This window comes from Lissotriton vulgaris, chromosome 9 (genome assembly GCF_964263255.1).
Source record: "Lissotriton vulgaris chromosome 9, aLisVul1.2, whole genome shotgun sequence".
NCBI classification, from domain to species: domain Eukaryota; kingdom Metazoa; phylum Chordata; class Amphibia; order Caudata; family Salamandridae; genus Lissotriton; species Lissotriton vulgaris.
Window position 1 is genome coordinate 51,282,094 of NC_141697.1, and position 22,507 is coordinate 51,304,600.

General features: G+C 45.5%; 1 protein-coding gene across 2 annotated transcripts in view; it reads right to left on the bottom strand.

Annotated features, from left to right (window-relative positions):
* Window positions 1-22,507, bottom strand: part of DPH6 (diphthamine biosynthesis 6) — a 467,592-nt gene that overhangs the window by 22,313 nt on the left and 422,772 nt on the right. For both annotated transcript variants that reach the window (XM_086937004.1, XM_086937005.1), the window contains one exon: window positions 8,499-8,934. In XM_086937004.1, the coding sequence (XP_086793130.1) occupies window positions 8,499-8,934 (436 nt within the window). The remainder of the gene's footprint in view (window positions 1-8,498; window positions 8,935-22,507) is intronic.

Consider the following 22,507-nt stretch of genomic DNA (forward strand, 5'->3'; position numbering starts at 1 on the left):
CTATAGTAACAATATTATTTGTACAAAGCTACTCCCCATTTTTAGGAGGGGGCCGGGGGGTTGTGGAAGAGGGGAAAGAAGAGTAGATTTAATTTTGGCTGCCTTTTCCACCAGGTCTTTTTCGGGTCTGGCCTAAAGACAGCTCCAGTTGAATCTCCAGCCACCTGTTTTCTAAAAATAAAGTTCTTTACTTTTCTACTTTTGCCAATTTCTTTTTGCATAAAAAAGAGGAAAAAACACTGCATGCTTGCCAATGCCAGACATATTGGCTTTACCAATGCTTGCCTCCAAGTGTTTTTAATGTCCACCCCGGTTAGATGCATTGAAATGCTTGCACTCTGTATCTAACATGGTTCTATGTTACTACCTCTGACACTCAGGCAATGAACTGTGCAATCTTAGTCATTATCTAAAGCCTTTAGAGCAGCCTGCGTCACGCCCCCTCACACACAGGTACTGCTCTCCGCATCTCCAGTGACCATGCATGCTACTGTTAATGACATACTACTGACCAAACTTGCCCTGTTTCTGAAGCAACAAAGTCCTTCACCCGCACCAGTGGATGGCACCTCGCATGCCCTCTGGGTGCCGCATTGGCCTCGCGCATGCTTGGCATAGATGGGTACGCCTCACTGCTGCACGACTGACACACTAAGCGGACAGAAACGCCATTCGCGTCAACAACCCTCGAGGACGTCAGGGACTTCTCCACGGTCACTGAACTCAATGTTCATGCTAAGTTGGCCGATGTTCGTGCTACCTTGGCCGGCTGCGCCTGCAGCTCTTCTCTCTTGCCTCCTGAACTGGAAGGTGACACTACAGTTGACTTCTGCATGTTCAAGTCTATTGGGCATCGCGGACTGGCTGTCTGGTACACACGTCGGATTGTTAATTTGTACGACAGTAACATGCTCTGCATGGGCCAAGGTGATTTTGAAGACTTTTAGATTCTGTAAATGTAAAGAAATAATAATAAAAAAAGACAGAGAAGTTTATGCATGTGAGTTCAGAAAGCAAAATAATTTCTTGAGTCCTTTGCACTTGACACAAATTTATGAATTATCCTACAGAACAAGGTATTACTTGCGGGCACAAGTCCGCAGATTTAAGCAGCTCCTACCCTTTTAGAAATGCTGGCCTGGTGGCATCGTACTTCTGCAGCGTGAATTTTATTGTTGCAGTATTTCAGAGCACAAACCAGGTCGTGGGGTGGAAGCCCCAAGCAAACAATTTCAGGATAGTATCCATATGTTAATGTAAACAAGATGCAAGACATAGTAGGAGTTCGAGGCTAGGACTGAAACAGTGAGATTTGGAGGAAGATGTAAGAATGTCGCTAATGAGTCCTTGCCAATTCTTTCTAGGGTGTAAAGGTACTTTTAGGTCAAGCCTAAAAAAACAGGAAGGGTAAAGCGACAGGAGTATAACCCATAGGCCGAATTGAGATCTGGGTGTACATGTGTTTTCAACAACAATATCTCAATCGGATTCAGTAAAAGGGGCAAGTATATATACATGCACAAAACATTATGATAACGCGGAAAAAAGGGGAGATAGACTTTGGATTTTAGTTTCAAGAAAGTGCACGTAGCATATATTTAAGAATACATTTCAAACAGGACAGTTAAAGCAGCACTGTAGGCATAAAATGCGGTGGCAACCCAAGGGGGCTTTGTGCACTAAGTGTTAGTGAAGCAAAGAGTGACGGCGCGAGTGACAAGTGGGTGAATACAGCGAAGGAACCAAGGTGACAATGTGACAAAAACACAATATATACAGAGGCAATGGTTCGTCCTCAATCAATGAGTGATTATTTGTTTTGAGAACCAAGTCTGAAGTCGCGTTGCAAAAAGGGTCGACAGCATTTCGATCCTATTTATTCAGGATCTTCATCAGGACCGGGTTGCCAGTTTGGTGAGTGAGAAGCCAGAGGTGGTGGGGGGTTTCAAGGTGATTCAATGCTGTGGGTATGGTAGAGTCCCACGTAATGACTTTACGGGTCCACAAGGTTGCAAAAACGGCTCGACGGAGTCCGATGCAGGGGTCCAAGTTAGAAAGAAGCGTGGGCACAGAAACGGAGCCCTGATCTGGCCCGGGGGAATGTCTTCACCGTAGTTGAGGTCTGGAGGCAAGGTCGGGAGAAGTAGATACCACTGCCTGTAGTCAATTGAGGGTACCTCGTGTTGGGAGCGGTCCACCGTCTAAGTCCGGGGGCCAAGGTGCGGTTCGATATCAGGTCAGTGGAAGGAATCCAGTTGCCCGACCCTGCCTCCCGACCTCAACTATGGTGAAGACGTTCCCCTGGGCCAGATCGGGGCTCCGTTTCTGTGCCCACGCTTCCCTCTAACTTGGACCCCTGCATCGGTCTTCGTCGAGCCGTTTTTGCAACCTACGTGGGACTCTACCGTACCCACAGCATTGGATCACCTTGGAACGCCCCCGCCACCTCTGGCTTTTCACTCACCAAACTGGCAACCCGGTCCTGATGAAGATCCTGAATAAATAGGATTGAAACGCCGTCGACCCTTTTTACAGCGCGACTTATGGCGCACCATCAACCTTGGTTCTCAAAACAAATAATCATCACTCACTGATTGAGGATGAACCATTGCCTTTGTATATATTGTGTTTTTGTCAAATTGTCACCTTGCGTCCTTTGCTGTATTCACTCACTTGTCACTCGGGCTGTCACTCTTTGCTTCACTAATACTTAGTGCACAAAGCCCCCTTGGGTTGCCACCGCATTTTATGCCTACAGTGCTGCTTTAACTGTCCTGTATGAAATGTATTCTTAAATATATGATGCTATGTGCACTTTCCTAAAACTAAAATCCAAATTCTCTCTCGCCTTTTTTCCGCATTCTCGTAATGTTTTGTGCATGTATATATACTTGCCCCTTTTACTGAATCCGATTGAGATATTGTTGTTGAAAACACATAAAAAAACAGGAAAGCACATGCACCATCTGTTGCGAGACATATTGTGGCTTGCCATGAACAAAGAAGGACTTGGAATCCTGCCCATTGCTTACCATTGGTTCCCTTTCCTGTCACTCTCATTTGCCTGCTTCATATTTGTTTACAATTGTGCCAGTCTTGTGTTTGTCCCTCCCATGGAGCATTGTCTTTTTACTATCTCTTTCACTGGCTGGTATCTCTGCTTCCACTGCTTGCTTTTCGAGCACTACTTTTTTCTTTTGTGCTAAGCACTCCATGGGAGTTTCCTTCATGTGCTTCTCTCTCACTGCACTTGTATTGCTCTCTGTCGCTTGTGTGCTTTTCCACGCCTTTTGCCATGGTGCACTTGCTTGTGTGCATCTCCTCATTGCTTCTATGCGCCCTTCGTCTCTCCTCTCATTGTTGCTCCCCCGCTTGTGCCCTTCATGTTGGTGCTTTCCCTCAACCGCTGTGTTGCTTCTGTTCCCTCCCACCCTCTCTTGTGTTTCTTTTGAATACCCCGACCTCCCCTTTGTTGCCTACACGCCTTCTTTTGTTTTGGCATCTCCCGCGTTGCTTCAGTGTCACCCCACCCTCCACTGTATTGCTTCTGCATCTTTTGTTGCTTCAACCCCCTTCTATTTTTAAAAAACAACAAACACTTTTGCGTTTTTTATTGATTTTTTAGTCACCAATTCAACTCAGATAATTTTGAGAAAATTATCTGAAGTGATTTAGAATTGTTAAAAAAGTCACTGCTTCCATGCGGACTCACTATGTGTCCCTGGAAATAGAACACCCATCCCCATTATATTGCCCATAAGAGGGAGAGAGTGCAGTACACAAACCTGTTAGTAGGAGACATGTTTCGATGCAAAATTCCAAGTATATTTTTGTGCTAAAGTAGAACAGGTTATTTTTAAAAAACAGGAGCCCTACTCAGGCAAGTGGGCTAATCGTCATTTGTGGGAAAAGCACAAGGCTTATTGATGTATAACCCTCACCCACCAGGGTTGCCAATAAACCTTTCGCCTACTTGGTGTTACATTCTGTATTATCTGAAACATATAAAAAGAGACTAAGTTTGCCATGGCATGTGTCACATTTACGGTGAACTATGCGCTCTGCAACAGTATAGCAGTCAGGAAGCATCATTCATTTATTAAAATACACCCTGATGAGGGTAGAGCACATACATCTGAAAAGAAGGGATTTTCAATGTCGTGCATTAGTGGACACATCTACTGTAATCGAAGGTACACCCCTTTGGTCGAGCGCTCCAATAAAAGACATACTAAACAACTCAGTACATAAAAGTGACACTACATACATATAAAAAGAAATAATATTGCTTTATAGGTCCTCCGGTGGCAAGAGGAGCCAGTTGTCACACTCTGCGTATAAAAATGAAGGAAAATCATTTGTTACATGAGAAACGTGATCCTGCTCTGAGGACTCACTTTAGCTATGCCGTACTTACTGCATCAAGGTCTCTTATGGTATAGAAACCAGACGTCTGGGTGAAGGTAAGCTAGACCGGGCACCCAGCCAAATTGGCTGCGATGGATGGAACAATTTCCTGGTTCCATTCTGTTTGAATGGCTACCACGCATTCCCTTGCACGGCTAGTGTTCGGTGTGAGAATGGACCGGTTTCACTTGCTGCAGCAACTAAAGTCCTTAAATATTTAGTTGTGCAGTGGGAATACCTGCCTCCTATTCTGTAAACAAATGTACTTCCTGGGTAGTCAAAAAAGGGCTGAAAATTCAGGATGAATTAAGGACCACAACCAAGACCCTTGTTCATTTCATAAAAAAGAAACCTCCTGTATCTGACTACCAGAAAAATCAAAATAAATAAAAATGTAATATGTGGCTTGTATGCCTGCTGGGTGGGAAATGGGTGTCCGCGGGTGCAAGGCCTTCAGGAGGTCCGCGGCAGACCATGAGGTAGGTTTAGTTGCACAACCACCAGGAATGGCTAAATGAAACTCAATAGGTTTCATACATTAGAAATAGTAATAGCTATAATTTCCTAATTGTGATTTTTCAGAAAATCACAATTAGGTAATCTATATTTCTAAAATTTTAACTTCCGACCCTTGAATTCAGATGGGATCTTATAGTTGTCCTGCTTTGGAATCAGAAAGTTAAGTTGTGCAAACTTCCCTAGTCTGTTTTTGTTTTGGTACTTACTCTAGCAAGTTTTGATAACAGTTCCTGTGTATCTTGTAGTAGAATTTTTTTGTGCTATTTTGGTATTCCCTCACTTTCGTGGAACCAATTCTATGCAGGAGCCATAATATATTCATTACGCCCTTCTGATGATTTTCTGCCATTCCTGCTAAAAACTACCTTCTACCCCCCACTTATCACCTAATATTCTGGACCATAGGTAAGTGGGCTTGAGTCTTTCACTACCCCTGCCTCAAAAAGTAGGTTTACATTCGGGCAGTCTATTTGCCACGGGGAGGCAGGTTATTGTTTTCCTCAAAGGTATGACCTCTAAAGGGTTGTTGAAAGGGCGGTCCTCCTGGACCCCTTCTGTCTGGTGCTGGGTCTCTTCTAAAAGGAGTTTTTCTGGTTCGCTTCCACTGCTTTGGCAGCGTCATACGCCTTCTTCATTTTTATCAACAACTGATCAACAAGACTATTGAACAGGTTTTCAACTGCACACAGTTTAAAGCCAGAAAGCATCAATCATGTGTGCCTCCTGGGTGTTGTACTTTTGTACATTGGCCTGCAGGCTGTCGGCATCCAGAGCGGACTTCAAGCGAGTGTTTGGCATCGCCTTACGTTCTTGCTTTACAGCTTTTGCCCTTTACTTACATTTCTCTGGGAGATGTTGCATTATCTCCTCTGTTTCATCCCTCTGCTTATGTCAGTCTCTATTAAGAAGTGTGTTGAACTCTCCAGCTTTCTCCCTAGAGTGTCTCTACTTTGGCTGTCTGAATCAGGAGGGGGCCTGTCGATGCTGGCGCTTTTTCTCCTCGCCTGGCAATGGACTAAATCACTGAGTCAGTGGGCTGTTGCCTTTCATACACAATGGATCCTGTGGAGGTTTGGTTTTTTCCAACTTGAAGAGTCATTGCCTTTGAGGATGCTGTTTTTTTAATGCATAGCTCCACATCTGTGCAATCGTACAGAGCATTGTAAGGTATAGATGTATCCTCTTGTCCGAACCTTGTCTCTTCCTCTTACTTATGTACCCAACAGACGTGCAAAGTGTTGAAAAATGTCTAAAATCGAGGATCTGAAAGGCATTTTTTTATTTTGGAGACCCCAGTAGACAGATCAAAATTCCAATTTGCTGGGAGGGAAAGTCTTGTAGCTGCCCCCACCCTCCTTAAGACATAGCCATACATCTTTGCAAGAGACAGAAGTGGCAAAACTGATTTCAGGAGAATGGCTGCCAAGATCAGGGACTTGTGTCATAAGTGTCCGAGTTGGCCCTGGGGCATCCTCAAATGTTGTGCGTGCAATTGCATCTTCTTGTAATGAGTGTGAGGCACAGTCATCAGGTGCCCAGGGTGCTGGATGGGCCCTTATTTCACAGAGAGTGCACCATTATGACTTGCAGAAAGGGTGATTTTGGGTAAACATATCCAACAGATGCACATGGCCCTCCCCCACTGTTCTATAGGGGATTGTGCCTATTTGTCCCTAGGGTATGTTTTGCTTCCGCTTCTCATAAATAAATCTTGCTTGAAACCACAAGTTGCCCCTGTTCTCACAGTCAAGAGACTGTGACCTTAGTAAAGTAAAACTGTCTTCTCAAGGGCCAGAAGTTTTTCTACAGTTTTGCTTCCACAGCTTTCCGTATCTGCCCCCAGATATTAGTTATATTGGGTGGAGTCCGGACAAGTACTTCTGCAGGTTGACATGGAGCCCAAGAGTCAACAGAAGTTGGTGTTGCTACCGAGGCGCACTTGATTCCACTTAAATGCACATCATTTAGATTTGGTTACCAATGTAAGCCTACCTGCCTCAGATATGGCTTCACACCACAGACATGCCGCTATATTGGTGCAGATTTATGAAATGAAATGAAATACCAGTATTTGTAAAGCGCACAGCTACCTCCGAAGTGGTGTCCCGGCGCTGGGGGCCCTCAGGCAGATTAAGCAAGCGATTGCCCAGAGTCACATGGTGCAGGGCTAACCTGCCGCCGGGGATCGAACTGTGAACCCTGTAGTCCAGAGGCACCCTGGCCGCTGCGCCACACCTCTTCCACTATTTACTTACGAACATTAGTGTAATGGTTGCGCTCTGTTTAAAAAAGGGAATGGAGACACTGGACCTGGCACCATCAGTGGAGTTGTGGGGGCTGCAGACCCTTCAACGCGCCCATTTAAATATTTCAGCATGGTGGGGGCAGAAGAAGCTTCCCTTGGCTGAAGAAAATGCTTTCCCTCCCGCTGCCCCCAACTCCTTTCTTCCTGCTTCCTTCAAGCGAAAAATCCTTCAGAACATTTACCACCTGCTCCAAGCAAGTGGTAAATGTTTGCGGATTTTACCTGTTGCTTCTCCTTGAAGGAGGAAAAACATGAGGAAATGGACCCTGCTATTACTGGGTTTGCATGTTACTTCCCACGCCAGGGGAAACACCGTCTGGAGTAGGTGACTTTTTAAGGCTTATCTAAAGGACCTGCTGGCGGTGAAGCTTTGGTCACCAACAAGTTCCGTCTGCAGTTCTTCTTTCCCAGTAGTGATGATGCTTGTGAACCCAATGCAAGAAAAACAATAACTGACTAAAGCATGGGCCAGTGATGGTTTTCGATCCATGTAGCCGTATGTCATCCTGACTCTACATCTGGATGTATATATCTATTGGTATTTACACTGTGAAAACCTAGGTATGCAGCAACAGAGCACTATACAATTATGTGGGGAGCAAGGGGTTCGGAGACATCTACAAGACCGTCTACATGAAGCATGGATCACAAATATACTTTGCATCCACATTATATTTTCTTATTATGCACAGAGTTTAAATGATTTGCTGGGATTCAAACTTGGGACTCCACGGCCTAAAAGCAGCAGCTCTAGCAAATAGCCCACACCTGCTCCCTCTAGGCCACACCCCCTCCCTCTAGGCCCCACCCCCTCTCTGTAGGCCACACTTCCTCCCTCTAGGCCACACCTCCTCCCTCTAGGCCACACCTCCTCTCTAGGCCACACCTCCTCCCTCTAGGCCACACCTCTACCTATTGTTAACGTTCAAAACCTTGAAGTAAACGTGATGTGTCTGTGAGCCCAACCACTAGATGGTGCAATCAGCAAAATATGAGCATGTGGAATAGGTCAAGTTCACTGCGCCACCAAGCTGTCTGGTGGCACGTGGAAGTCCACGACCTCTTTAGGTATTCATTGGCTCGCTAGAGGCCAACAGTGGCCAATAGATGTCTTGAATTAAAGTGCTCTAGCTGTGCCGTAGCTCACATTTTATGTTGGTCTAACACAGTTTATGTCTTAGGGAGGCTACACTAGACTAGTTAGGGAACACATGTAGGAGCTGAAGACTACATGTGTTTCTATGCCTTCCTACTGTGGCAGGCTTACCTGTCTGCAGTGTTTCCGCATCCACACTGCCCCTCCTGTAGAATACCCTGAAGCACAGGGGCAGGAGGCTGCTGTCCATGGAGAGTTTCTCTAGGGCTTGCTGGAGCACCGAGGGCAGTTCATGGAACACAGAGGGCAGCTCGTGGAGCACAGCACTGCAGGAACCCATCGAAGGGGCAGACGGCAAGCTCCAAGCCAGGAATAGTGAAATAGACGCACAGGAGCCAGAGCTGGAAGCGATGGCATCGCACACTATCTGCCAGTCCCCTGCACGCTTGGCCTGCCCGACATGCCTCCTCTGTGCTGGGTCGTCAACAACGCCGATCACATGCCACTCGACACAGGCGCCCCGCGGAAGGTGCGGAACCACCACTACCGCAAGCCGTGCTCCGCAGGCTGCGTGCTGCTCCTCAGCCGCAGCTTCTTCTCTTTCAATCTGGAAAACACAACAAACAGGTTTGTCATTTAAAGTTCTGGATATCTGGAAGCACTTTTCACAAGGATTGTGCGTGCAAAAAAAGCATCTGCCTGAGTTATAAAATAAATCCTATATTTGAAAAAAACCTCAAGTTGGATACTACTGAGTTTATTGACACATTCCCCACAGAAAGAACCCAAGAGCCAGTATTTTAAAGATTAGATTTATAACTGTATCAGCCTGCAGGTCCCATTCATGAACTGCTAGGGAACTTCTTTATATTATTCAGAGAGTACACTGAAAAACTGAAACCTCGCCTACAACAATATCATATTAAAAAACAAGTATATAGAAAAAATATAAATACATGCTCTGTCATCTCCAAAATATTGCTGCGTAATTTCAAAATATTGCTATCTGCTTAAAATGCATCTACAATTTTAAAAAAGTCACCATTTATAAATATGCTCATTTAAACAAAACATTTATGTATGACTTCTAAAATCATTTTGACAAAGTAGAATCGCTTCGTGAAACATGTTCTGCTTAATCTCCGAGCTGAGCTTAGAAACGTTTCATAAAATGTTTTAAAATATGCCTGTAATCACTGTAATAACCCTACACACTGCTTGCAACAATCAAGCATAAATGAACACATAAGCAATTTAACAATATAGCTGTATTTGGCAGGGAAAATATAAACTTCTATTTAAAGATCACAAAGTAAAATCCTTAATTTAACGGTTATGTTGGTATTACTATTGGAATGGGAGCTGTTTTTTGTGCGTATTTGAGCAGTTGGATCCGCCCCTCTAATTGGTAGATTTGCTCGAGCAAGACCCCACCGGTGAAGACGGTTGAGCTGTCAAAGACCCATGTGTGACCATGTTCTTTTTTTCCTTTCTCCTTAAACATTTGCCAGTTTCACTTTTTCCACTATGGCCTTCTGAATGCCAAAATCCTGCGGAGACCCTACATGCGAATTTGCACTTGCTGCAAACTCTGAAACGGGCGAGGTGGTCTATCAGTGGTAGACCGGTGACCGAAGCATATGTATGGTATTACACCTCCAATGCATGGCAGAAATCGACGCTTGAGGGAAGACTGGCTGCAGCACAGCTTCTCTCCACTAGAAGGTGGTCTATCAATGTGCCCGACAAGTGACTGAGGCCTCGGAATGGTATTACTGCTCCAATGCATGGCTGAGATCTACTATACTCCAGGGAAGGCTGGCTGCAGTACAGATTCTCTCCACTAGGAGGTGGTCTATCAGTGCCGGACTGGTGACTGAGGCCTCAGTGTGTTAATATTGCTCCAATGCATGGCTGAGATCTAGGCTTGAGGGTAGACTGCTGAAGTAATGCTTCTCTCCAGTAGGAGGTGTTCTATCACTGACCGACTGGTAACTGAGGCCTAGCTGTGGTAGTACTGCTCCAATGCATGGCTGGGATCCATGCTCGAGGGAAGATTGGCTGCAGTACAGCTTCTCTCCACTAGATGGTGGTCTATCACTGTGCCCGACCGGTGACTGAGGCCTCAATGAGGTATAAGCTCCAATGCATGGCTGGGATCCGTGCTCGAGGGAAGATTGGCTGCAGTACAGCTTCTCTCCACTAGATGGTGGTCTATCAATGTGCCGGACCGGTGACTGAGGCCTCGGTGTGGTAGTACTGCTCCAATGCATGGTTGAGGTCTATGCTTGAGGGAAAGCTGTCTGCAGTACAGCGTCTCTCCACTAGAGGGCTGTGCTTCAGCAGAACATCACCAGTTCACCAGTTGTAATCTGCTCTGACTGAGGCTGTGGCACGGCCCAGCACCAGGAACAGACAGCCAGACAGGAGGACAACAAAGATGGCAACAGCGTGTTTAAGTGAGCGGCCTTCCAGATAGGAGCATCTTAAATTCTTGCACCACATAATGTTTACCAAGTCACGCGAAGGATATGAAGTTTAATTGTTTACTTTCACCTACGCACAAACAGGCTTGTCCGAGGGCAGTATTGTCACCACACTGTGGGGGCACTGACGCCTGTCATGGGGGGAGGTGGGGGCTTGTTGGGTTATGCAGTTCAGTGCATAGTAGCGGAAGAACCACTGGGAATGGAAGAGTGGACGACTGAACGTTCCAAGACACAGAGTAGTGGGGGTCTAGTTCTCGTGTGCATGGGCTAACCAGCACTGTGGAATGTCTGGCCGGGTGATTAAATATTGATTTGCGCTATGCATCCAACCCAGTAATAGTTAGGTGTAAGTAAGTGCCTGCAAGCTTGTGTTGCTAGATATCTTGGATTAATAGTGTTTGTCCAGTTTTATTAGCAATCCTTAGAGGTTATCAGGCAGCCTGTCAATTTTTATAATGTTTAATCTTGATATTTTATGATATTTTGGGGTTTCATCAATGCATACAATTAAAACAGTAGGTTTTTGCCCATGTATCCATTCCAGTGGTGCAATAGAATGATCGGCCAGGGTGGGTGTACTCGCATTTCTGGTTTGCAGGCTGCCCAGTGTTGCTGAGAGTCAAGGGGTTACCGTTGAGAGAAATGGATGCACCCAGCGAGGTTTAAGAGGCGGTTCTGCTGTTCGATGGACCCATCGCATAACCTGATTTCCAAACGCGCCTACATCTTTGCGCAGAGTCCTAAAAGTGTTTCAGCGAATATAATAATTGGACTGCGCGGTGGGAGCTTCGTCTCGGCATCTGTAAAGCAACAAGTGTAGCTTTTGGCGTGAGTATTCCTGCAGTGCGCCAGATAATAAGTAGGCAACCGCTTTTGACATGTAGACACTCCTGTCACTATGCAGAATAAGGGGGTAGGGAACAGCAGTGGATGCTCGTACATTTCTCAGGAAGTTTTAAAATAAAAAAAGGCTTTTCCGGCGAACCATGTATTAGAATGATGGGCGAGTCGCACTCTTTGGTTATGTTTTATCAGCCCAGCAGCTCTTGCGCTGGGGTTCCCAGGGCTTTATGATTCCATCATCGCAAGGTTTACATTAATATAGATTAATAAAATAATCTATAGAGGTACTTGGTTATCTCTCAAGTTTGATCTATAATACTGAGAAAATTGGTACAGATTGTTGTGCATTTACCCTATTAAACATTTTATTAAATAGTTGCACCATTAGTAACATAAGCGTTGCACGAGGGCATAGAGGTGTTAAGTGACGTGCGTTGGTACCCTGCATGTCGTGGTATGACAGAGGCTGTGTTTTAAGGGACACGCGCCACCAAGTTTATCCCAAATACAGCGAGAGGATTACAAAATTAAGTTGTGCTTTGGTAAATGAACATTACATAGTATTATAGCAAAAAACTCGAAGAGCAAGATTCCACTGTTTGTTCGATCTAAAGGCTTTAATTAAAGGATTTTGTCATTCCCGACCTTAGAAGGATGACAGGCTGGATTTCCTTTACAAAAAGTTAGTCTCGTGACTTGCAGATCTCCCAAAGGTCAGGATTAAACATTTAACTCACTCAGCCAACTTTCGACTACTGTGCACTGCAAATTAGTAGTAAGTCATTGCCATTCACCATATTAATTCACCACTAATCCTTTATCGGCTTCCTGAATAGCATGTTTCAACACCCCATCAGGGGTAACAAGCGCTATATAAATACAAACTTTTTTTCCTCCTCTATCCTTCTATCATTCCAAATGCAAATTACTGACTAACCTATCCACCACTTACAATGTACTTGCATGTTTCACGATACTAATTCAACACTAATCCTCTATGGGTCCCGGAGTAGCGTGCTACCCGCAGAAAAACCGCTTTGACGCCTCGTCAGGGGTAGTATGCTCTATATAAATGCAATTACAATCCAATTACAATACAATACATACACTGTGGGGTAATTTTTGCTTTAAACAATCCCACCTAAGTTGAAACATTAGGAAGGATATTATAACTTTTTCAAAAGTTTTTTCTATGCACCGGAAAATAAGTCAGTTTTCTGTTAACGGTAACTCATACAGACACGTTTTGTTAGTTCCGAAAAGAGTTGCGAAAGTGGGGGAAAAAAGAAAAGAAAAAACCTGCATGGAACACTTAAAGACCATCACTCACGCCCTGGTCACTAGCAGACTCGACTACGGCAATGCACTCAACGCTGATATAAACAAAAACCTCACCCGCAATCTACAGAACATCCAGAACGCCACCGCAACACTGGCCCTCAACCTGCCAAACCACTGCCACATCTCCCAGCACCTGCACACACTCCACTGGCTCCCCGTCGAGGCGAGAATCACCTTCAATATTCTCACCCACGCCACAAGGTCCTCCACAGCACTGGACCAGCACACCTGAACAGCCGGCTCAAATTCCACGCACCCCAAAGGACCCTCTGGTGCACAAGAACACCTTCCTCTATTGCGATATATCACCTGCCCCGTGCAGTCCTCTGTTGCAACAGAACACCATACTCTATCAATCAGTATTTGCATTGCGCAGCTGCCTCATGCATGAGGGTCTTGAGGCGCTGTGGGGTCCTGCTGCAGAATCACTCTATTGGGACAGATCACCTGCCCCGAGCGGTCCTCCAGTGCAAAAGAACACCATACTCTAATATGATACATCACCTGCCCTGTACGGTCCTCTGGTGCACAAAAACACCATACTCTATTGTGAATGATCACCAGCCCTGTATGGTCCTCTAGTTCAAAATAACACCATGCTCTATTTGGGATAGATCACCTGCCCAGTGCAGTCTACTATTGCAAAAGAACACCATACTCTATTGTGAATGATCACCTGCCCTCTGCGGTCCTCTATTGCAAAAGAACACCATACTCTATTGGATAGATCACCTGCCCCATGCGTTCCTCCACTGCAAAAGAACACCATACTCTATTGTGATAGATCACCTGCCCTGTGCGGTCCTCTAGTGCAAAAGAACACTATACACTATTGGGATAGATCACCTGCCCCGTGCGTTCCTCCACTGCAAAAGAACACCATACTCTATTGTGATAGATCACCTGCTGTGTGGGGTCCTCCAGTGCAGAGGAACGTGCGGTCCTCTGGTGCAACAGAACACCATACTCTATTGTGATAGATCACCTGCCGCGTGCGGTCCTCTGGTGCAACAGAACACCATACTCTATCAATCAATCAAGCAGGATTTGCATAGCGCAGCTGCTTCACCCATGAGTCTTGAGGCGCTGTGGGGTCCTGACGAGGGATCACTCTATTGTGATAGATTACCTGCCCCCTGCGGTTCCCTCCAATGAAACAGCACCCGGCACATCCCGTAATCCACTATGGTAGAACACCTACTCCATGTGGTTCTCTATAGAGTCCGAGTCTGGATAGATCTAAGTAAGTCTCAGAGAACGCCGAAATCATGTGGTTCTATACGGTGATAGAACAATTGCTCTATGCAGTCCTCTTGTGATGAAGAACACGTGCCCTATCTGAACCCACGTGTGTATAGCACAATCGATTTTGGTAACGAGTTGTTAAGGGCCTATGTCAAAATGCAGCAACATTACTGGAAGTTGTGAGCCATTTCTGGCAAGAGAAGGCCTTATTTGGGGCCGCCCGCTTTCAAATCCACTGGCAAGTGGTGCCAGATCAAGCTGCATTGAATTAAATCAGGTTTATTGTATTAATCCCACAGATTACAATAAAAGAAGCCCGGGAATATCTGGTAAAAGGTGGTTAAACTGAACTATACATGAATGTGTAATAAGAATATGGTTAACATTTACTAAAAACAGAAGCTTAACACTTTAGAGGCATGATCTAAAAATGCTATTGATTAATAACATAACTATTGTCTTTGATTGTAAATAAGGCTCCCTGTTTTCAATTTTTAATGATTTTTACAGATAAATACAGACAGAAAATCATTTCTTTTCTTGTCTGTAATAATTTTTAAATTTGGATAAAAACGGAAATTGGATGCTTTTTGAGTGATTCTAATTACACTTTTCCATGACTGCAAGGCCAATAACTGTGTGGATTGATAGGTAAGGTGGGTAAAAAAGAAAGGAATTTTAGTAAAGAGGCTTAAACAGCAGAATATATGCACAAGGCTGATACTGAAATGTGCATATTTTCATACAAGTGCATTGATTTATCTTCTGCAGGTGTTCATATCACTGAAACCTGGCAGGCATTCAAGCATGCCTGTATATTTATTGGTTAAATAAATGAGGGAATATGCCAGTTTCAGCGTTACTTTCTTAACAAAACCCGTAATAAATATGGATAAATACAGATAAAGATGACAAAAAATAAATATAGATAAATAAAGACGGAAATGACAAAAAAATAAATACAGTAAAACCGGGAGCCCTAATTGTAAAACAGCATCTACTCGCCTCTGAGGTAGATCTTATTTTTGCATCATTGTAAAACTGTTGCAAGTAGAATTTTCTTAGATATAAAAGATTTGGGCAACTACATAAAATGTGCATAAGAGTATCAGTGCATAAGAGTATCAGTGCATAAGAGTATCAGTGCATAAGAGTATCAGTGCATAAGAGTATCAGTTGTATATCCACAAAGTCGAAAAGCAGACTTTCCTTTGAGAACTTGGTTCCACGTCCCCTCAAATTCATAGACAGGTATATAGAGTAATCTAAATCTTAGGGATTTTAGTTTAAAATGACCAGGCAGAGTGGACCTGATATATTCTTGATCTGGAGAGAAAAGGGTTTCTAAAATGAGATCCAAATGTTTTTGTTGCTTTAACACAGCCAGGTCGTTCTCCCTCGGCCTGCTGAGTAAGGTGCTTCAAAACATTCAAATGTATGTTATGAGTCTTTCGATTTAGTTTAGCCCGCAGCGTCTGCAAGTCAGGCAGAATATACATTTCTAGAACCATATTTGATGATACAACGTTCAATTCCACATTCTGGATGATATATTCTGAAGTTCCAAGTTGATTAAGGATTATAAGGTTGTAGGATCTGCCCCCAGCGCAATCAGATACATAATTTAAACTATCCCCGCGATGGAGTGACATTAAAGTTTTTGGCTTCAGCTCTAGCCTGATGATGCTGTGAGGGGTGGCTGTACGAAGATGCAGAAGGCTTTGTACACTCTGCATAGACGTTTTACCAAGATTAAATCTGACCTTACTATTTAACACAGGTGATGCATAAAGTAATATTTAACACTTTCAATGATGATTTAATTGCTCTACTTCCAAATGGTTTGGAAAAAATTGTTATAGATTTAGTGATCATAGTAGATTTAAGCTTTCTTGTCGACGGTGGTTTTCCAAAGATAGCTGAAGCTGCTGGACAGAAGGAGCACAGGGAGGAGCGGGGAAGGTCTGGCAGGGAACAGGAGCCAGCTGAAGGGCGTTGGAAACTGAGGTGATGGAGTCCAGTGTATAGTCCTGTGCATAAGCGCAATGCAATTGAGACAGTATTATAGGGACAATCCTAGGAAGACAATGCTATGAAGACAGTGCTGTGCAGACAATGCTGTGCAGAGAATGGAAAAAGGAAAGACGTCTTCCCTCTAAGCACAACTCTAAAGTGAACCATGGAGTTTTTTTTTTGTACTTGTATAGCGCACAGCTACCCGCAGTGGGTTTCCCGGCGCTTGTACGAATACCACAAGGGAACTCTACCTGGCTTTCCCTGTGAAGTGTCCACTCCTGGGCACCCCCAGGGTGCAGGCCAGGCATCCCTCGCATTGTGGGGGCCGTTGTCTAGACTAAGCAAGCTATTGCCCAGAGTTGCAGCGTGGGACCCATGATCAGAATAGGCACTGAGGCGAGAATACCCGGTCAGGGGAATTAATGAGCCCGAGACCCGCCGGGGCAGGAATCGAACCCTGGTCCCTGGCCAGAGCTCTGCATCGAGGTCTGCCTGCTCTAACCATTGAGCCACACTTCTCCACGTTTCAGGCAGTAATACATTCGGTTGAGAGTGCACAGTATTATTTCTTATTTAGGTGGGCATGGCACAAGCTCATACCTTTGGAGGGTCCTATGCGCCCATTTGGTGTAAGTGTACTGTAGCAGTTGCCCCCATCACTGAATTCAAGCATCACATGGGATGGGGTCATACAACCCTCACAAGCGTTCAATGTTTTCAAGAAACAGAAGCATTGTAGTATGGGGGTTTGGGGGGTGGGAGGGGAGGGAGACAAGAACCCTGGTGAACACATGGGCGATGACCTAGATTGAGGAGGACAGCACACAGTCGCTAAAAAGGTCTGGTTTAAGGCATTGTGCATAATTTATGGCACGGAGTGACCATTGGTAATGGTGTGGCTCCTGCTACTCTGTGGTAAAGGTGATGGCCAAAGGTCATTTGACAATATGAAGCACTTGGCAAATGTAGTATTTCCTCTAAGGATCGAGTTTGTCAGGGCTGGAAGAAGAGGGAGTGGTGTCGGAGCTTAGCAGCATAACTCAATTGTGAGAGAGCCATAGCAATGCCATGGACTCCAGACCTGCGTGTCGCTGAGGAGGCACTGGCGATGTAGCTTTGACATCATGAAGGGGGTAGTAAGCTGATCTTTGATTAAGCCAGGTCTGGAGAAGTTGAAGAAAGACTATGCAAGGCCTAATGGTGAATTTATGAAGAGAAGAAGGACTCAGTCCAAGGACATTAGAGATAGAAATGAGACTGTGTTGTTCAAGGGTATACTGTGTCCCGACGTCATTTGTCTCAGTCATGGTGTCATGGCTTTTTTTACATTTTGAAATATTTCTTCATAGTTTCAAAACCACAAAGAATAGACACATCAAAACAGTGCGATGAAACATGACAAAATATGCCAACAACAGCGTGGAGGCGACCACGGCCGCAAGCATCCTGTTCTGATAGGAGTCAGTCAGCAATTATAATAACAGCCATAGAGGAAAAACAAAGGGGGGAGTGCAGGGGGTCTACTGTCTCGCGTCAGCAGTCATCGTCCATGAACATAACCCACATCTGTTGGTAAGTTTTAGGATTGTCAGCGAGTGTATGAATAATTCTCTCATAGAAGGCTGGTTGAAACATCTGCTATCCAACACTTTCCCTACTGTTGCACTCACTGGAGTGGGAATAGTACTTTTTACCTTTATGCTATCCAACACTTTCCCTACTGTTGCTCTTTTTGGAGTTGGAATAGCAATTATAACCCCTACGCTATCCAACACTTTCCCGCATTCAGTGTGTGTGGGGAGTGGAAACGCCAATGGCAGAGGATACAAAGTTTGGCCGAGGTCAATGCCGTAGAAAAGAAGCTACGCTCACGGTACGTCAGCAGGGAGTTGTCCATAGTGTTGTGTAATAAGACCACATGCGGGTGTATCGCGGATGTGAGGGGCAGAGTTGTGCGTAACGTTCCGCCGCTGAGACCCAAGAGTCCCAAATGACAGGGCAGTTGTATAGAATATGCACTGTGTCAGAGCCCAAGTGGTTGCATCACCAGCACCATGAATGGCGGAGGGCTCCCGCATGTTCCAGTACCAATCCTGCACGATCTTAAAAAGACAGAACTTCATCCTAGACCCCTGTACTCCTCGGTCCAGCTCTTCAAAGATTTCTGCCCAGGCCTTGCCTTTTACCACACCGTTCGCAGTCGCTGTGGCTAAGGCAGGGAGTACTTGTACAATCTTAAGAGATTATAAAGACCAGCTATTACCTCTTCGAAGCAGCCCCAAATAGGGGACACTTAGAGAGGGAGGGGCCCTAGTTTGCTGAAAATACATTGGCGGATTTGGAGGTAGTGCCAATTCTGGTTGGGAGGGGAGATGGAATTCCTCCTTCTGCATTTCAGATGATTTGAGAGACCTATGATCAAGAACTTGAGATACAATCAATGCACGCTTTACGCCACACAGGCCAGTCAGGTAAGGCTCCGCCTGTACGAAAGCCAGCGTTCTGACAGAGGGGGCCTCCACTTTGTAAATGTAGGGGTCGACTAGGAGGAGAGAGTGCTCTTGTTTCCGGACGTGGACTAAAGAACACGGACAATAGCGTTCACATAAAGCGAATAGAGGCCCTACGAGCTCTGGATAATTTCCCTCTATATCAGTGCGGGGGGAGGATGGAGGGGTAAGGTGCACGAAGGAGAGTTGAGCAACGTGGAGTGCAATGGTATAGAATTCAACGGAGGGGAGCCCCTGTCCGCCATGCTTCAAGTGGGCAATCAGCGTGAGCAGTGGTAATCTCGGTCTAGTGGCACTCCAAAGAATGCTCTTGATATCTTTGTCTATGGATCGCAACTGGAGCATACCAAGAACATATCTAAATTGAGGGACGGTTACCATTTTAACGACTGGCACCCTATCCCAGAGCAAATGTTTCAGGTGAGCCCATTTAGAAGTCCGCCCTGGCCCGTTCCCTGTATTCTAGACTCCGTTAACATAAACCCTTGGGTATTTAAGGAGGGACGACGTACAACAAAATCCATAGCCCTGTATGGTAGCGATTGTCATGGAGAGGAGTAGAGCGTCTCTTTTGTCCCAATTTAACCTGTAAGATTACTATGTCACAAATTATGGGAATTAGGCTCCAGTGGGCTGGAAGAGATATAGGGAGGTCAAGGAGTGTCAGCAGGATATCATTTGCATAAGGAAGGGTCTCCCAGTATGGGGATAGCCGCGATGCATGTGGAATGACGAATTGTCGTGGCCAGGCAGAGGTCAGGGCTCAATTGTAAGGAAGAGAAGCTGGGAGACTGGGCACCCCTGTCGTGTCCGACACCGGATCGGGAAGGCAGCTGAGAGAAAGCCCCCCACAATTGACTTATGCAGTGGGTATCATATACCCATTGAACTCTATTGAGTAAATCATCGCTAAGGCCAAACTTGAGGAGAGCCGCAAAGAGATATTCCAATTCTATGAGGTCAAAAACCTTCTCAGCGTCAATGGATAGGAACGGAGCCTCTTCCAGCATGCCTTTGGGCAGCCAGAGGACATGGCACAGAGTTTGTAGGTGATTGCGAGAGGTCATCCTGGGATAAGGTCTAAATGTATGGGATGGATAAGTGTGCTATTACCTTCTTATGGCGGGATGCTGGCTAAGATCTTGATATCTCCATCAAGTAGAGCTATGAGTCGGTAATTGTCACAGGACAGAAGGTCCTTGCTCAGCTTGGGAAGCACTGTTATAAAGACCCTGCAGGAAATAAGCCCCAAGCCACCCATCTGATCTGCCTCCTTATTGGCAGCACAGAAGGGGTCCACTACGGCGGGTGTGGTTTATTTGTAAGGCATCGCAGGGAAGTCTTCCTCCCAGGGGTTCCTACTGTAGGGTGCGGCAGATAGGGCCTGTACGTTCTTCTTGGTGAGCTCGTTCAAGAGTAGCGCCTGCCAATCGCCGTTCATGTGGAGGAAGCGGACAGTGCTGAAGAAGCGACTAATGTGGGTCTTATCTGTAACAAATTCTGGGGCAGAGGTCTGCAAAGTACTCTGCAAAAGTTTCTGCTATCCCCTGCCATTTCACCTAATTCGCCTTAGAAGTTAAGAGGGCCTTATGGTCCATCTTCGCCTTCTCTAGCCTCCGGCGAATGGGAACAGTGGGGTGGGATGAGTATGACATGGATTGTTGCGTCTAGGGAGGCCTGTAGGGCCACTCTCTGTTATGAAAGGCTGTGTCGCACATAAGTTGGCCCCTGAGGGTGACCTTCACCGCTGCCCAAGGAATCTGGGCAGATGTGACCGATCTTGTGTTATTGTCCAGATAGCGTTGAAGATGGGATTTGAGGAAAGCTTTCTTCTCAGGCATTTTGCAATAAGAGACATTGAAATGCCAGGGCTTGCAGACAGGGATTTTATCAGTTCTAATTCCAGTAAGAGGCCAGTTGGGGAGTGGTCAGAAAGCGGGCCCTTAAGGATGTTAGCATCCACCACCAGCTGCATGAAGGATTGGGAGATGAGAAAGTAATCAAGACTGGGTGCTGTGGACAGGTAAAAATAGGTATAAGACTTTTCGATTGGGTAAAAGGGGCTCCAGATGTCAATGATGCCATGATCCGATTGTACGTCCTGTAGAACCACTCTGTCCACATTGTTGACCCTATCTATAGGGCGAGTGGGACAGGAGTATAAGGGGGGTGTATGTGTATGAGTTCAATGGGGCAGCTTTGGAACCAGGTGGGGAGCGGGGGCCCATAATCCGATGTGTCTGAGTGGGGTGGTGAAATAGGAAGTGCGCAACTGGGGGAAGAGCTATTGACAGATGAAGAAGAAGCAACAGGGGGCGTGGGATGATCTTCAGCCAGGGCATGTCTTGAGTCAGTCGCCAGTAAGTCAGGGGACCGGAGGAAGGAGGGTGGTCATCCAAAACACGCCCACTGGAAGAGAGACCTATGAACAGTGGAACCACGAGAACTTAAAGCACTGCATGGTGCAAAGATAAATAACACAGAGCTTTATGCAATATCATGTAGTAAACAACATTGGAAACATATACACATGGAGATGCAAGAATGAGTACATAGACCATGACAAAGACTGAAGGCATTTAGACATTTTTTCTTTAGTTTTATATAGTGCAAACTCGACAAGAAGCTATCTCAGTGTTTTACATGAGCACCAGTTGGGTTACAGACAGACACATTCGTTTTTGTTAGGCACGGGGAGGTTAAGTGATTTGCCTAGAATCACAAGATGTTGAGCATCCCTGCTGAGACTCGGACCCAGTTCCCAGCTTCGAGGTCGACCCTTGTAGCCATTAGGCCACATCCTCTCCATTTGGTGTAGTAGTGTGTCGCAGAGGACCTCGCTGTCCGTCGTCAGCTTTTCTAATGAAGTCATTTTGTCTTCAATGATGAGCGGGATTTTCCTGACCCGAGTCCTGTGTGAGTTTCACCCCCGCCCTCACTGCGCTGTTTTTCCCGCTTTAAGACTGGAAAGGGAAGCCCACTCCTGTAGCCTGCCCATGTGGTGGGGTTTCCGGTTGCCCCTAGGGGCAAAAGTATCTCTAGTGGGGGCAAAGGGGGCACTGTGTCCAAGGTAGGGTTTTTTAGAGTGTCCAAGAAAGCACGCAAGTCCTCCGGTTCCAGAAATCCACATGTGGGTGGGTTCAAGTAGGACATGCCATAATTATTGTCCCACTTATAGAAAGTGGATCACAGAGACAGGAAGGGTCTACTCTACTCTATGGTGATCTATTCTATTAAACACTACTACACCCTATACCACACCACAGCACCACTCCAATCTATGCAACGCCCTCTATGCCACTCCATGCACTTTTACCCCACTCTATCCTATGACACACCACTCCCCTCTATGACACTATACAATACTCCACTTTGACACTGTACTCCATTAAACTCTAGCCCGCTCTATGTCACTCTATTCTATGCCATTCTGCAACACTACTCCACTCTGAATGAATAAAATGAATGAATGAATGAATGAATGAAAAAAATATTTCTAAAGTGCACTGCGGCCAAGCGGCTTCCTGGCGCTAGGGGCAAATCAGTATAAACAGAGGATCCCAAAGAATTTAGCCGGGGAAGGCCTGAAGGAAAAGAAAAGAAAAGAAAAGAAACAACACAAATCCCTCTATGTATCCCCATGCCACTTTACTCAACTCTGTTCTATGCCACTCCACTCCATGACCCGTGAGTTTACAACACTCTACTCTATGCCATTCGACTCTCCTACACTACT